At 48.5% G+C, this 15,297-nt stretch overlaps 1 protein-coding gene across 7 annotated transcripts in view; it reads left to right on the top strand.

Moving 5' to 3' along the window:
- Positions 1–15,297, top strand: part of TRIO (trio Rho guanine nucleotide exchange factor) — a 363,545-nt gene that overhangs the window by 172,021 nt on the left and 176,227 nt on the right. For 6 of the 7 annotated variants that reach the window (XM_059878913.1, XM_059878914.1, XM_024981340.2 and 3 more), the window contains 2 exons: positions 1,504–1,734; positions 13,956–14,078. In XM_059878913.1, the coding sequence (XP_059734896.1) occupies positions 1,504–1,734; positions 13,956–14,078 (354 nt within the window). Of the gene's footprint in view, positions 1–1,503; positions 1,735–13,093; positions 13,127–13,955; positions 14,079–15,297 lie in introns of those variants that run through there. The other variant, XM_024981343.1, reaches the window with a different exon arrangement.

Here is a 15,297-nt window from a genome sequence, read left to right as displayed (position 1 = left end):
TGCCCCCAGGTTTCCGCTTCCTTTGGCTGGTCCCACTCACCCACTGTCCCCGTCTCCTCTGTGGTAAGACTTTGCCCCTAAACCCGTTTTGTGTCTGTTAGCAAGGCCCTCTTTTGTTCCTCATTTTCATGGATACCCAAGGAGACCTTCTGAAGAATCTGAGCACAAAGGTCCCGGTCGTGAGGATGGGCTTAAGAAGCGCCCGAATCACGCATACTTTATGTGCATCACATCCTTCTGTCCAGTCTGATCGTGCTGTTTCTACCACAGCTGGCATAATCATTCCTAAGTTTAAAAATATATAATGCTTTTCTTTCTGTATTCCACCCACACCTTTCCTTAATTTTTTTGGGTTAGTCTGATGGCTTTCATTTAACTGTACTTGGATAGTTCACTGTTAAATTAGAGCGCTGAAATCTCCTTTAAAAATGATGGCCATTTAATTAAAATTACTTCTTTTAAGTTAGTGAACTAAATTAAAATGGCACTTTAGTTTTCTTTTTCTTTTGTGAAGTAAAATTGCTATCCAACTATGTCACAAAGTGTAAGTACGTATTTATTGCCTGGTGCTAGATTAGTCTTTTTTTATTCCCCCTTAGATTTCAAGATTCAGCTTTAACATTTTGCTCCATTGTAATTGTTGTGTTCTCTCTAATATAACACAAGATTAAGTATTACTTTTAAATTTCAGTTTGCAGATAGTCCAGCAATGAAATTGTGTATCAGCCCATATGTCATTTGGGGTTTCCTGGTGGCGCTAGCAGTAAAGAAACTGTGTACAGTGCAGGAGATGCAAGAAACGTGGGCTCAGTCCCAGGGCCGGGAGGATCCGCTGCAGGGGGACATGGCAACCGACTCCAGTAGAGGAACCTGGTGGGCTAAAGTCCATGGGGTTGCAAAGGGTTGGACATGACTGAAGTGACCTAACACGCATGCATATGTCCTTTAAGGCAGAATGTTTGTGTGTGTTAGTCATTTAGTCGTATCAGGCTCTGGGACCCCGTAAACTGTAGCTTGACAGACTACTCTGTCCATGGAATTCTTCAGGCAGGAATACTGGAGTGGGTTGCCATTCCCTTCTTCAGGCGATCTTCCCAACCCAGGGATCAAACCTGGGTCTCTCCCATTGCAGGCAAATTCTTTACCATCTGAGCCACCAGGCAGAATACCATGCTTATTAAGACTAGCATCTACTACAGTGTTTTGTGAAAATTAAAAGTCCTTTCATTTTAACTCTGTGATTTGCCACATTTGGTTTTGTGACGTCATTGAATAACTGATGGGTTTGTTCTAAAGTTTATTCTAGTCTTTATAAAACGTGCTTTTGAGTGAAACTCTGATTTACATTTGGGTGTGGGTGTGTGTATGTGGGTATGTATAGGTGAGCGTGTGTCTGTGCAGGCCTGCCGTGCTCTGGAGGGCAGGCTCCGCAGCATGGCCTGGGCAGAGCTGCACTTCTGGAGCAGTTGCTTGCTTATAATAGCTCGTGTGTCCCGCCGGCAGGTGAGCCAGGACGGGAAGTCCCTGCTCGACAAGCTCCAGCGGCCCCTGACGCCCGGCAGCTCTGACTCGCTCACGGCCTCGGCCAACTACTCGAAGGCCGTGCACCACGTCCTGGACGTCATCCATGAGGTGCTGCACCACCAGCGGCAGCTGGAGAACATCTGGCAGCACCGCAAGGTGCGGCTCCACCAGCGGCTGCAGCTGTGCGTCTTCCAGCAGGACGTCCAGCAGGTGAGCCGGGGGTCTCCTCGTGGGGGCACCTGGTGCTGGGCGAGCCTGGGGGTACGGGTGTCCTAATAGCGGGGGGAGGGTGGGGGAGGCGGCGGCGTCCGCCTGGTGCTCGGGGGGCCCCCCACGTGTGGGTGCGGAGGTCCTCACAGGGGTCTGTGTGGTGGTGCCCCTCCTCCTGGGAGCGATTTGTGCTTGGTGAGAGTATAGGTGCGGGTGTCCTAGAGGAGACCCGTCTGTGCTCGAGAAAGTGCGATAGGCCGGATGGGGGAGAGAATACACACACATGCAGACACACACACAGCTTACACACACAAATGTGTGTGCACGCGCATACACACACACGTGTGCAGCTTCTGTCTCACCGTGCGTGAGAGCTGCTCTCTTGAGCACGCGTGTTCAGGCTGCTCACGCCCGAGCTCATGTGCCTGGAACACAGGAGACGAGGCAGGATCTACCCTGGAGCCCCCCGGTTTCCGTCTCGCAGCAGGTCATCCTCAGTTATGTTTATTTGTGAGAACAGTGCCCCGGGTACTTGTGCACGGTGCTGGGGCAGTTTTAGGTCTGTCTCCACTCAGATTACTTAATTGTAAGCCACTTGTGTTTCTCTCCCCGCTTGGTAGGAACTGCCATCTCAGGGGCTCAGGAGGGCTTCATAAATAGTTGTCTAATTAACGTAAAATGGGCTTTTACAAAAGACCATCCGTTTCTAAACAGTGGACACCTTTGTTGTTGAATGTAAGAGTAAGCCCCGTCCTGGTACTGTGTATTCCCTATGAAATAAAGAAGATTGTCCTGCTACCAGGGTCTTGAGGATTAAAGCTGGGGGCGGGGGGGCTTATATGATATAGCTTTAATAAGAAGATGAAAGTCATGTCTTTGCCCTAAAACAGAGGGGAAGGCAAGGGTGTAGATGAGGTGTCACTCGTGATGAGGAATTCTGGGTGTGCAGGGAAACCCGTGGCATCCAGGGAGGTGCCTTGAGGCCGCAGTGATGGGTTGGGGACAGAGCCTCCCGCGGACCCGGAGAGTGGCTCAGTCTGCAGTCCCCCGAGGGCCACCTGAAGGTGAGCGGTGTCCGCTGTCAGGGCTGATGTGTGGGAGTGCACGTGAGTCCTCCACACGCACTGACCACCCTTCTGCTCTTAGTGGGAGTCTGCTGAGTTCCAGATCCTTTTAATTTCTCTCTGTGTATATATATATCTAATAATTGTATTTATTTATCTATTTCTGGCTCCACTGGGTCTTCACTGCTGTGCGGGCTTTCTCTAGTTGCAGGGAGCGGGGTCTGCTCTCTAGGGACGGTGCTCTTCGCTGCCGTGACTTCTCTTGTGGCAGAGCACAGGCCCTGGGGCACGTGGGCTCAGTCACTGCAGCTCCTGGGCTCTAGAGCACAGGTTCAGTAGTTGCAGCCCACGGGCTTAGTTGCTCCACAGCATGTGGGATCTTCCCGGATCAGGGGTCCAACCCGGGTCTCCTGCATTGGCAGGTGGGTTGTTTACTGCTGAGGCATCAGTGAAGCATCTATGTTTTTTAATTTGTGCATAGTTTGCTTTGATTCTGCTGATGGTTTTTGAGTTGTCTGCAGTGTGCGTGTTCAAAGTGCGTCAGGAATCATCATACGGATGCAGTACATGCTTCTTTGCAGTGTTGTTTTAGTCATAGAAGGTGAGCGGCAGGGAAGGAAGATGCAGGAGTCATGGTCTTGGCATTACCATGAGAACTGAAGTTGTGAGGTTGAAAGCACCATTACTAGTTTCTCTTAATTGTCCCCGAACTGTCACAGACTGTGCAGTGTTAACAGTGCCACTCTAATTATTAAAGGATTTCGTCGCCTGCGTCCGTATCCCTTGGATCAGGCGTTCACTGTGTATCCACGGGCCAGCACGCACTCTGGACCCATGACGGGAGCAGCAGCTGTCCTCCGCCTTCTCCAGCTCTCAGAGCTCCTTGGGGTGTCCAGTCGGTTAGGAATAAGCTCCTAGGCCACTCTCTCTCCAGAAAAGGAAGCTTTGGGGAACAGGCTGACGAGTCTGACCACCTAGCTTGGTGCCAAGCTCTAGCTGTGCTTGAATTTGAAAACAGCCAACATTAATTTTTCTAGGTAGAAAGATAAATATGATAATTGCAAAACCAGTTCATTAAGCCGGCCATGTTTTTTCTCAGGAACCAGACAGGGTTGGATGTGGGCAGGAGAAGGTGTTTTGCAGTCCACAGCTCTGTGAGCATTCCGTAGAAATAATAATTGCTCTTGAAGGGAAGCGTTTTGTCGATTAAACGATCAGGAATGGTTTGGACTCGTTATGCAAACAGGAAATTGCTCTGTCGGTTTGGCTTGCGAGGCAGGGAACCAAGTTGATAGCATGAAGCAGAGCAGACAGCTGCCCGCAGAGGATTCTATAGGATGTCAGAACTGAAAATGTGTTTCTGAAACTCGAGAAGTTAATCACACACAGGGAAAAATTCTGCTGTCTTGAGCATGGGCCAGGAAAGGTAAGCTGAGGATAAGCGAAGAAAATAGTGGAGCTTTAGAAAGATGCCGTCAGCAGAAGATACACTTGTAAAGACCGAAGCAGTCAAAGTCCACAGAAACATAATAAGCCAATTAGCCAACCCACGTGTGGTTTGTCGGCTTGCTTTGGGTCGGGAGGCGGCGTCTGTAAATACTGAGGAAGAAGAAAAAGAGCTTCCACACGAGCGGTGAGAATGAAGATGTGCTTGTGAAGACAGCCCTCCCAGGAGAACGTAACCCCGTCTGTGAAAGATTTCTTGCAAGAAAAGATGTGAGACCATTAACAGTGCCCCCGAGGAAGGGAAGGCTTGGGGGTATGGCATTTGATTTTTAAAACACACGTAATTTTGGTTTAGTGGTTAGTTTTCTTTTGTGTGTTTGTTTTTATAACAAGCAAAGGCAATTTCCTAATTTCTTTGCGGACAGTGTTTGGGGTGGGAGTCAGGCGCTGTGGGGTGGGAGCGCTTGAAGTGCTGTCCCAGAGCACTGACCCTGGGTCCAAATCAAAGGATAGGGGTGGGGCAGGCGGCTGGAAGGCTTGCTGAAGACTTCCCCAAACACACGTCCTACCTTCTAGACAGTATTAACCTTGGTCACCGTTAGCTTAAAAATGAAACAAATACCATTTATCATTCCCAGTTGGTGCTGGTGGTAAGAACCCGCCTGCCAGTGCAAGAGACTTAGGAGACGTGGGTTCAGTCCCTGGGTGGGAAATACCCTCTGGAGGAGGAAATGGCAACCCTCTCCAGTATTGTTGCCTGGAGAATCTCATGGGCAGAGGGGCCTTGCTGGTTGCAGAGAGTTGGACGTGACTGAAGTAACTTCGCATACACACATGTCGTATTTCTTCGTGGTCACGTAGCACGCCTGTTCCTTTAGCCCTTGGTTCACTCTCAGGGCAGCCCTCAGTGGATGTTTGGTTGAATGAATGAATGAATGAATGAAGACTTGTGTGACTGCCTGGCAGTGTTTTTCAGTTTAGGACCAGCTTCAGTTTACTACAACAACACACTGCATCGTTGCTGTGCTCCACGTGGGGCGGGAGTGTTGGAAGCAGGCCATAGCGGCATGCCATCAAACCCGTTCTCCCACTCACTGGTGTGGTCTGCCTGCCTCTCGGCTTGGTGGATTTAGTGGCTTCAACATGTTGTGTGAGGTGAATGGGCCCCAGAAACCCGCTTTCCTGAAGTAGGCTGACTCCCCCCCAAAAAGCCCCTCTGACAGGGAGATCCTCTCCTACAAAAGCCTGTGGGTCCTCCTCTCTTGCCCACCGCAGCCCTTTCAGGTGTGTGAGCGTCACCCTCGCCGAGTTATCTCTTGGAAAAACTCTTCTCCAGGTGGGTGTTGAACTACTAGCTAATACTCGGGAGGAAAAATGGTCAAGCAGATCTAGTCCACTCTAGATTTGTCTTGTCCATGCTTCATTCTTTTTTTTTTTTAATAAATAACCTAAAATTAAATGTGTGATATTCTGAGAGATAAACATGTTGACTAGGTCAATTTTGACCTGCCTGGTGAGAGTGGACGGTTTAATAGTTCAGTGAATTAGCCCGTAACATGCTCAGAGTTAGTGCCTATGTCTTTGCCTGTTGTAGGGTATGATTTTGCCAAGGCATGAACTTGATCTTGCCCATTAAGTTGCTCCCCAGATGAGGGAGTAAATAAAACTAGGCACCCTCACGGGGGTCATCTACCTGCCGTGCACGTGCCATCTAAGGGGCCATCTCTGTGCCATAAGGCCTTAAGCGGATATAGGGGTTCCAAGGAGCTTTGTCCGAACCCTCAAACCTCAGGGGTACAGCGTGTAATCAAGATGATGGCTCCTGTATATCACGATGTAAGTGCAAATTTGCCAGGTGCCAGGAAGATCTTCCTGGGAGATGCGCGGTTTGAGCTGGTCTTGGATGGGTAGGTGGAAAGTCAGGCGGTTGAGGATTGGGCGACAGGAACTGGGGGATAGAGGAGAGATGAAATGGCAGAGTCTGTCTGGAGAGCCAGGTGGGGGCAGGACTGGAATGGTGACCCCCACGCCTAAGGCTCTGGAGTTGTTTCTGTGAGCTTCGGGACACACTGAGGGGACGGTTTGGTGAACCTGAGCGCCCGGAATGTTTCTGTCTTCTTTAGTGCTCTCGGCCAGCCTGCAGAGGGTTAGCGCTTCCCTGTTTCACCACATCGAGGTCAAACTCACAGGCTGTGGGTTTTGACTTGATTGGCAAAGAATGGGTAGGCTTAAAACTCAGCATTCAAAAAACTAAGATCATGGCGTCCAGTCCCATCACTTCATGGCAAATAGATGGGGAAACAATGGAAACAGTGAGAGACTTTATTTTGGGGGGCTCTAAAATCACTGCAGATGGTAACTGCAGCCATGAAATTAGAAGATGCTTGCTCCTTGGAAGAAAAGCTATAACCAACCTAACCAGCATATTAAAAAGCAGAGATATTACTTTGCCAACAAAGGTCCATCTAGTCAAAGCTATGGTTTTTCCAATAGTCATGTATGGATGTGAGAATTGGACCATAAAGAAAGCTGAGCGCCGAAGAATTGATGCTTTTGAACTGTGGTGTTGGAGAAGACTCTTGAGAGTCCCTCAGACTGCAAGGAGATCCAACCAGTCCATCCTAAAGGAGATCAGTCCTGGGTGTTCATTGAAAGGACTGATGCTGAGGCTGAAACTCCAATACTTTGGCCACCTCATGTGAAGAACTGACTCATTGGAAAAGACCCTGATGCTGGGAAAGATTGAAGGCAGGAGGAAAAGGGGATGACAGAGGATGAGATGGTTGGATGGCATCACTAACTCAATGGACATGAGTTTGAACAAGCTCCGGGAGTTGATGATGGACAGGAAAACCTGGCGTGTTGCAGTCCATGGGGTTGCAGAGTTGGACACAACTGAGCAACTGAACTGAACTGAGAGGACGGGATGCACTCATCCTGGAATGATGGCTCTGGTTGTAGGATGACGAGTGCAGTGTGAGAGCAAGATTCCAGGCGGGGAGATAGGCTGGGTCCCCATCATGGACCAACATGCAAGTCAGGGGGTCTTGGAGGACAGGGATGAAGGTCCAGGGCACAGTGGGCTGTGTCTTATTCTCTGGTGTTTTTACCAAGTGTCTGGGATAATAGATACTCAGTATTTGTTGAATGAATGAGTGAGTAGATGAAGAAATGGAAGAAATTCCCCGATTTTGCTAATTGAAGACTATCTGGGGTTAAGGTCTCTGTGTTTACCCTAGAATGGGGGAGAATTGGCCCTCCATTGGAGTTGTCGTCTAACTGGGAGATGTTTGTGAAGGAACCTTCATGGTTAATGTTGGGGAGTTAGGGGTGACCGGAGAAGGGAGGGATCATTTCCTTGCCTGGGAACGTTGCCAGTGTGTGAGATCCTTAAAATATTAAAGATTTTGGCCCCTTGAACACAAAGAAATGGGTTTCAGGTCCATAGAGAAGCAAGCCGCGGTTCCACCTTGGGTCCTGGGCTGCTAGACTTTTGCCAGCTAGGTTTTTGACATCCCTTGGTGATGCCTGACCCCGGGGGTTCCACCCACACGGGGCCTGGCTCTTCAGGGATGGTCCCTGCACCTCACCTGTCCTGTGCTTGTTAATTGAAGTCAGAAGAATGGGTTTTCTCATCAGGATCATTACGGAACCTTGAGGTTTAATATCCTCTTCTGTTTACATTCCCACAGTCACAGATCTGATTGCGTCTCCTGATAAGAATGGTTAGGCGATGCCCATCTTTCCTGGAGAGTTTCTCAGGTAGAGTTAGGAAGTCCTGGAGCGAATATTTGCTTAGGGATTGGGAACCTGTCGGGAGCAGACCGAGGCTGACTGCTGATCTTTCTTGGGGCTTTGGAGCGAGCTTTCAGTGTCTTTTGTCACAGGACTGGAGAAGAGACTTGACCCTCAGTCAGCTTAGTAACCGCAGCTTGGAAGGAGCAGACAGTTCAACCATGGGGTTAAGAAAGGTGGGAGAAGAGACGGATCTCTTGCCTGCAGGGGATGCGATAAGGAAGGTAGGGTGTGGAGCTGTGAGCCAGTGGGAGGAGGCGTGGGAACCCAGGAGACTTAGGAGTCTGGAGGACAAGGAGAAGACAGAGCCCAGGGCAAGCCCCAGGCAGCTTGGTCTCCCTACTTGGGGTGCCAGCCACATCACCAGGGTCCCCCAAGGCAGCAGTCCTCAGCCTTTTTGGCACCAGGCACCGGTTCCATGGAAGACACTCTCCACGGACCAGGGTCGGGGGACAGTTTTGGGATGATTCAAGCACATTATGTTTGTTATGCACCTTTTTTTCTTTATTATACATCAGCTTCCCCTCAGATCATCAGGCATTAGATCCTGGAGGCTGGGGACCCTCGCCCTCAGGGGAAAGTGCCCAGGGATAACTGTGTGTGCACTCGTGTGTCTGTGTGTTTCTATAGTTATGTGTGTATATCTATAGTTCAGTAGCTAGACTTAAGCTGTGTATAACATCTGGACCTATTTCCTGGATAACATCTGGAAATATTAAGATGTTTCTTGGACAACTTTGGACTATTTTAGATTGATTTCCAAATTAAGAATGGGAAAAGTAATTTTTAACAGTTTGGGAAATTCCTAAAGGTGTCAGCCCGTCTTGGTGATGGTTTGGTTGGAGTTTGAAGGGAATACCCAAGGTGAGGGCTTCCCTGGTGGCTCAGATGGTAAAGAATCCAGCTACAATGCGGGAGACCTGGGTTTGATCCCTGGGTGGGGAAGATTCCCTGGAGGAGGGCGTGGCACCCCACTTGAGTATTCTTGCCTGGAGAATCCCCATGGACAGAGGAGCTTGGTGGGCTATAGTCAGGGGTTGCCAAGAGTCGGACATGACTGAGCGACTGAGCATAGCACATCCGAGGCGCAACTTTGAGAGTAACAACCTCCCTATCTTCTTTCTTTCCTGACTCCTTCCCTGATGTTCTTTGTTGTCCTTAAGAAATTTTATGTACTTATGTAATTAAAGCTAGGATAATATCAGGAGGAGTGAGTTGTATTTTTTCCAGGAGATGGATGGATGGATAATGGAAAAGCTTAGAAGCCTGCCAGCCTCTTTCTGAGGCTTTTCCCCCTGATTCTGCCCTGCTCCCTTCCGGCCAAGAAGGTGTGCGTGGAGCGTGGCTCCTGCCTTCCCAAGCTCTCATGGTGGTTAGGCAGAAGGAGCTCTTGCAACACAGGGCAATTGGTTCTGAATCATATGTTTGCTCTGTGTAGCTGGACTGTGATACTTTAAAAATGAAAAAAAAAAAAAAAAAAACCTTCTTTTTCAAGTGAGCCTTAGGCTCAGTCTACTCTGAAATATTCCGGCACCTGTCTTCTCAAATGTGTTCGTTTATGTTGGCCGTGCTGGTCTTCATTGCGCACAGGGGCTGCTTTCTAGTCGTGGCGCTCAAGCTTCTCATTGTAGCGGCTTCTCTTGTGCAGCTCGCGGGCTCTAGGCCTGTGGGCTCTGGAGTTGTGGTTCTCGGGCTTCGAGTGCAAGCTCAGTGTTTGGGACATAGGAGTAGCTGCTCCTCGGCATGTGGGATCTTCTCAGACTTCCCAGGGAAGTCCTGGAAACCATTAAAAAAAATGGTTAGGAGTAAATTGTATTTATAGAAGAAGCTTAATTCTAATTTTGAAATACATCGATGCAAGAAATGGGGAGCTGTGGGCTCTGCTGGAGAGGGATAGAGAAATGGCAGGAACCATTGGTTGTCAGGCCCTGGTGAATGCTGGAACTAGAAGGTTCCTCCTTGTCCCCTCAGTCCCCAAGAGCCCACAGACACGTGTTGAGTTTTGTGTATGCTTCATTTGACTGTAATTGTTATCCCACACACATCAGTTCAGTTCAATTGCTCAGTCGTATCCGACTCTTTGCGACCCCATGGACTGCAGCACGCCAGGCCTCCCTGTCCATCACCATCTCCCGGAGCCCACCCAAACTCATGTCCATTGAGTCAGTGATGCCATCCAACCATCTCATCCTCTGTCGTCCCCTTTTCCTCCTGCCTTCAGTCTTTCCCAGCATCAGGGTCTTTTCAAATGAGTCAGTTCTTCACATGAGGTGGCCAAAGTATTGGAGTTTCAGCTTCAGCATCAGTCCTTTCAATCACTATTCAGGACTGATTTCCTTTAGCATGGACTGGTTGGATCATGCCACGTACATCACAGAATTCAGAGCCGGAGGGCCCTGTGATCAGGTCAGGTCTGTATTTGCCATCATTGCTTTCAGCCTTGTAATTACATTACAAGCAGGGAGTGAAGGTAAGCAATCGGTAAGATTTCTTGCATGGCTGACCTTTTGACTTAGATGCTGAGACCACTGTCTGTGTCTTAAGTCTCGGTGGCTCCCTGTGGAGTGACCTCAGCCTTGGAACTGTCACGGTGCCATTAAAGGGCACTGAAGTACGGAGGAACAGGCTTGCCCCACATCCTCTGAACAACAAGAGGCATCAGCTCCCCAGCCTTGTTCTTCTGCCTGTAAAGAAAGACCGACTTCTGCCCTTTTCTGGCCTGGTGGTTCTTCTGGGGGAGGTCGTCACAAGGCAGGGAGATGGCAGCCCCTGCCACGGACCGCTGAGTGAGGGAGGGGCAGGCTGCCCTGCCTTGATGGAGCTCCTGATTGGAAATATTTTTATATTTTAAATGGAAAGTTCTACAAGCTTGTCTTTCAGATGCTCCTTGGGCAGGTGCGTTCATTCAGGATTCCTCAGCCATCTGGGAACCTGTGAGGAACAAAAGCCTTGTAGGGAAGTTTGGTTTTGAATATGATCTTTTTTGTTCAGTTGCTAAGTCATGTCCTAGATTTTATAATTGCCTGCCACTGTTTTCAAAATGCGCTTGGGATTTGTAGTCTTCTTTGATTTACTTTCATGTTTGTTGGAAATATAGTTTCACCTGGTATTTATAATTCTGTCTAAAAGAAACCGCTAGAAAAATTGTAGCCCATTTGTAATCCTGAGTGGTCGGATCATAATAGCTTTTCTTTCCAACTGATGCTTTCTGAAGGCTAAGAAAAACAAATTCGTATTTTTTTTTTTAAACAAAGACTGCATTTTGCTTTCTCCAGCTCTTTCTATGGAATAGCGTTTGTCTTTTACTTTTTGAAATTGTGCCTTTACTTAAAGTCTGTATTGAGTCATCAGTACTCATCAGGTTTGCTGTTTACCAAACCTTGTATTTCTTTCTACAGAACTATTGAGGAATATACAGAATATATTATAGTTGTAGTTTTAAAAAAGTGTCTCCTAGCCCTTCGTGCAGGTGGATGGTAGCGTGGGTGTTACATATCTCTTGACTCTTTTCAAGCTTAATATATTAATAGTTGGTCCTAGTCTTCTGCCTGGCGCTGTTCTCGTGCCCAGAGGCCCATTCTGTTCACTGAATCCATCTTTGAAGTGGAGACATCATGAAGCTGTCACTGGACGTTTCTTCAGGAGTGAGAGGGGAGCCTGTGTTCGGTAATGTGTGCTAAGAGACTGTCGCATACACAACACAGCAGCTTGATGTCAACGGTGAAGGTGGCATTACTTCCTGATGGTGGTACTGAAGGTCTCTCGTCTCAAGAGAGAACACTAATGTACTAAGTGCACTGGTTAAAGAGCAATGGAAGGTTCATAGCCCGCGCTCCCGAAGAACCTGACGTGAGATGGAAGCTGCCACGGGCGGAGGTTGGTGGGTGCGGACGGCTCATGCGCTGTGTGCTTGGCACGCTGGGGTATAAGGTGCCTGGCAGCTCACAGCCCTGTTATTGTCCCCACTGAGCAGGCAGGAAGCCACAGCTCAGGAAGGCTGTGGCTCAGGGGACTAGAATCAAGGGGAGGGAGGGGGAGCTTGCAGACGGACTAGGAGGCTGCCCTGACAGACGGATCTAGTAGGAATGACTGAGATCCCGGGTGATGGGCAGAGTGTGGTGTGGACAAGAGGTGCAGAAGTGAACGGTGGTAACAAGGAGAACGTGTGTCTTCATCCTGAGCACGTGCTGGGAGACTGCAGGTCCAGACCCCACCTCACCCTCGACCGTGGGCGTGTGCATGCATGCACACCCACACACCTCCACCCCCACTTATTCTACAAGGGTCTTTACACACACCCATCCCCACTTATTCTACAAGGGTCTCTACACACATACACACCCCTGTTCATTCTACAAGGGTCTTTACACACACACACACACACATACCCCTACTCATTCTAAAGGGTCTTTACAGAAGACCCCTGGAGATTTATTCAGGTTCCCAGTCTGTTTTCTTTACAAGCACTGCTGGCTTGCTAAGCTCTGGGCAGACAGGTCCCTGCCCTCAGTCAGGCCAGAAGGTCACTGGCGTGGAGCAGAGGAGGACGAGTCCTGGTGTCCCTGGACAGCGGGCTCTGGCCCCCTTCCAGCCGCCTCTGTTTCTGGCTGGCTGTCTGCACAGCTGATCTGTCTACGGTGCAGGTGACAGAGGGCCAGAGACCGGTTTTGTAGAACCTCAAATTCAGGCCACTTTTATTTAGGTTTTGAGTGAAGTGCGTTGGCATGCAGCCTCAGGTTAGTGTCAGGTGTGTTCTGAGGTGCTGACATTTGCATGCACCGCGAGACGATCACCGTGATAAACAGCGCCCACCTGTCTCCGCAGAGTTGACTGCAGTGTCGCCGACGCTGTGCGTTGCGCCCTCGCCCTGAGGTGCCTTTACTCTGCAGCCTACCTGCAGGCTTGAGTGACTGGCCCTCTTCCAGGGTGCCTTCTAGACCACTGTCCTGGCCACGCAGCCCCAGTCGGTCCTTGAGTCCAACATTCTTAGAATCTGTGTGTTTACTTACCATGGTTACGAATTACCGAGTCCCAGATGACCGTCAGTACTTTTGCAACATGCGAAACACATGAACAAGTGCCTTCAGGTATTTAAATAATATCTCTCTGTGAAAGTTTCTAGCTAAAGACATGACTGCTTGAGTTCTTTTGCTGGTTCTCCCCTCTCCATCAGAGAGAGACGAACGTGTCTTTGATGTTGTCTAAGTGTTTTGTTTGATCCTGTGTGCAGTTTCTCAAGTACAGAAGCCAGTGAACTGCTCAGTTACATTCGTGACCTTAAAACACTGGGTTGCCTTGCTTTACTTTCACTCTTTTTCTTCAGTGTGGCGGATTTCAACTGTCAAGAACTTTTATGTATTTTTGTTCATGAAATATTCAGCTTTAACAACAGCTTAGTTTATGGAATTAATTATCCTCAAAGACCAGGGCAGAGGCATTTAAGTGTTTTGTTTTCTTGAGTTTTATTTATATGTTTTACTCTCAGAAGAGACAGGAAAACATGAACTCAGTAGTTAAAAACTAGAATTGTCTGAGTCGTGGAACTTTGAGCCTTATGTTAAAGTGCTCCTCTGTGTCTTAATGACCATGATCCCACACAAAACCCAGGCATTGTGGATGGTTCGGTGATGTGTAAATTGGGGTGAGATTTAACTGAATCGTTATTGCCTGTAACGTATACATAAGCAGATTTGCACTTATTAAAGTAAGAGCTGATGACTCTTAATCGTGATGGCAAGTCTGACGGAAGGTGTAATTCTCAAAAAGTTAGTGTCTGGTTGCTTCCAGTTTTTTTCTTCTTTGTTTCTTGCGTCCTACAGAGTTTTGATAAGAGAACTGTGTCTTTAATGGATAGCCCTTCACCCTGAACAAGGCTGGCATGGTTTTTATGGCATGTGTGTCTGTGTTTCATTGTAGGTGCTGGACTGGATCGAGAACCATGGAGAAGCATTTCTGAGCAAACACACAGGTGTAGGGAAATCGCTCCATCGGGCCAGGGCTTTGCAGAAACGTCATGAGGATTTTGAAGAAGTAGCACAGGTAAGACCTTACCGTTTTCTCCCATAATATCTCTGCGGTTGGTTTTGAATTACAGTTTCAGCCCCATCTCTGATGACTTAGCTTCAGCAAGGCGTGTTTGAGATGATGCCCAGATTTTCAGAGTGAAGCTGTCTCTGTCTGGGCACAAAGATGACTTAAACAGTGGATCCTATGGTAAAATGTAATGGTCTTGAAACAGGAACATATCTCGGATGTTTTTGCCATATTTATTGTACCGGTCTCTGTTGACTAGTTTGTAAATGGGGGAATAACAGTCTTTGAATGTCTATAATGATGGGCCAATGTTTCTTTCCCCTCTTCTCTTTCTTTTAAATGCTTGTACTTCAGAAATAGGAGGCAGGGGTGTGGTTCGTTCACAGCCCAGGAGTTTGACTGTCGACTATGATCCTCTCCAGCTATGTGACTTTGGAAAAGTCTCTTAACCCTTCTGAGGTTGACTCCCTAACCTGAGGAGTAGGCATGGCGGGGGCTGCTGGAAGGAAAGGGAAGTCAGGTGTGTGTGATCCTGTCAGGGGTGGTGTATCTGGCCCAGGTCTTTCCTGCAGCTCGCTGTTGTTTGGCAGACATGCCTCTCCTTTTGCTTTCTGTTTTGAAAGAGAGAGGATTAAAGAGGGAGGGATTATGATCTGTGTAGGAAGCTCTACGAGCTGGGGTAAAAGTTGTTTTCAGAAGGAGTTGTAGGATGAATCCATCTTGAGACACCTGGTAAACCTGAGGAATACCAAAGGCAGAGTCTCAACACCAGAGAGAGAAATGACAGCGTCCCATCCCTGAGAAAGACTTGAAGCTGACTGCTCACCCATAACTGCAGATTCTGGAAGACGGAGGGATGGAGTCCTGAGGGAGAGGAACGCTGAACCTGGAATTCCACACCCAGTAGATGTCAGTTTGACAGTGAGGATGAAATAGAGACCAAGACTCAAGAGCTTACCCATCATGTATAGAAGAACTGCAGTGCACGGATTAGTCAGAGCAACGGGACCCCCCCCCCCTCCACCGCCCCCCCAATATAAACTCCACCAGCGCAGGGACTCGGTGGTGTTCACGTCTCTGTCACTAGCACATGGAGCAAGGCTGGTGTGGTGCAGCAGTGTTGAATGAATTAATTAAATGAATAAAAAGGAAGTATGAGAAGGAAGAGGGGTTTCCCAGGTGGCACAGTGGATAAGAATCCACCTCCCAATGCAGGAGATGTGGG

The sequence above is a fragment of the Bos taurus genome, chromosome 20 (genome assembly GCF_002263795.3).
Source record: "Bos taurus isolate L1 Dominette 01449 registration number 42190680 breed Hereford chromosome 20, ARS-UCD2.0, whole genome shotgun sequence".
NCBI lineage: Eukaryota > Metazoa > Chordata > Mammalia > Artiodactyla > Bovidae > Bos > Bos taurus.
Note: the sequence above shows the minus strand (reverse complement) of the source record. Positions and strands in the feature narration are given on the sequence as shown.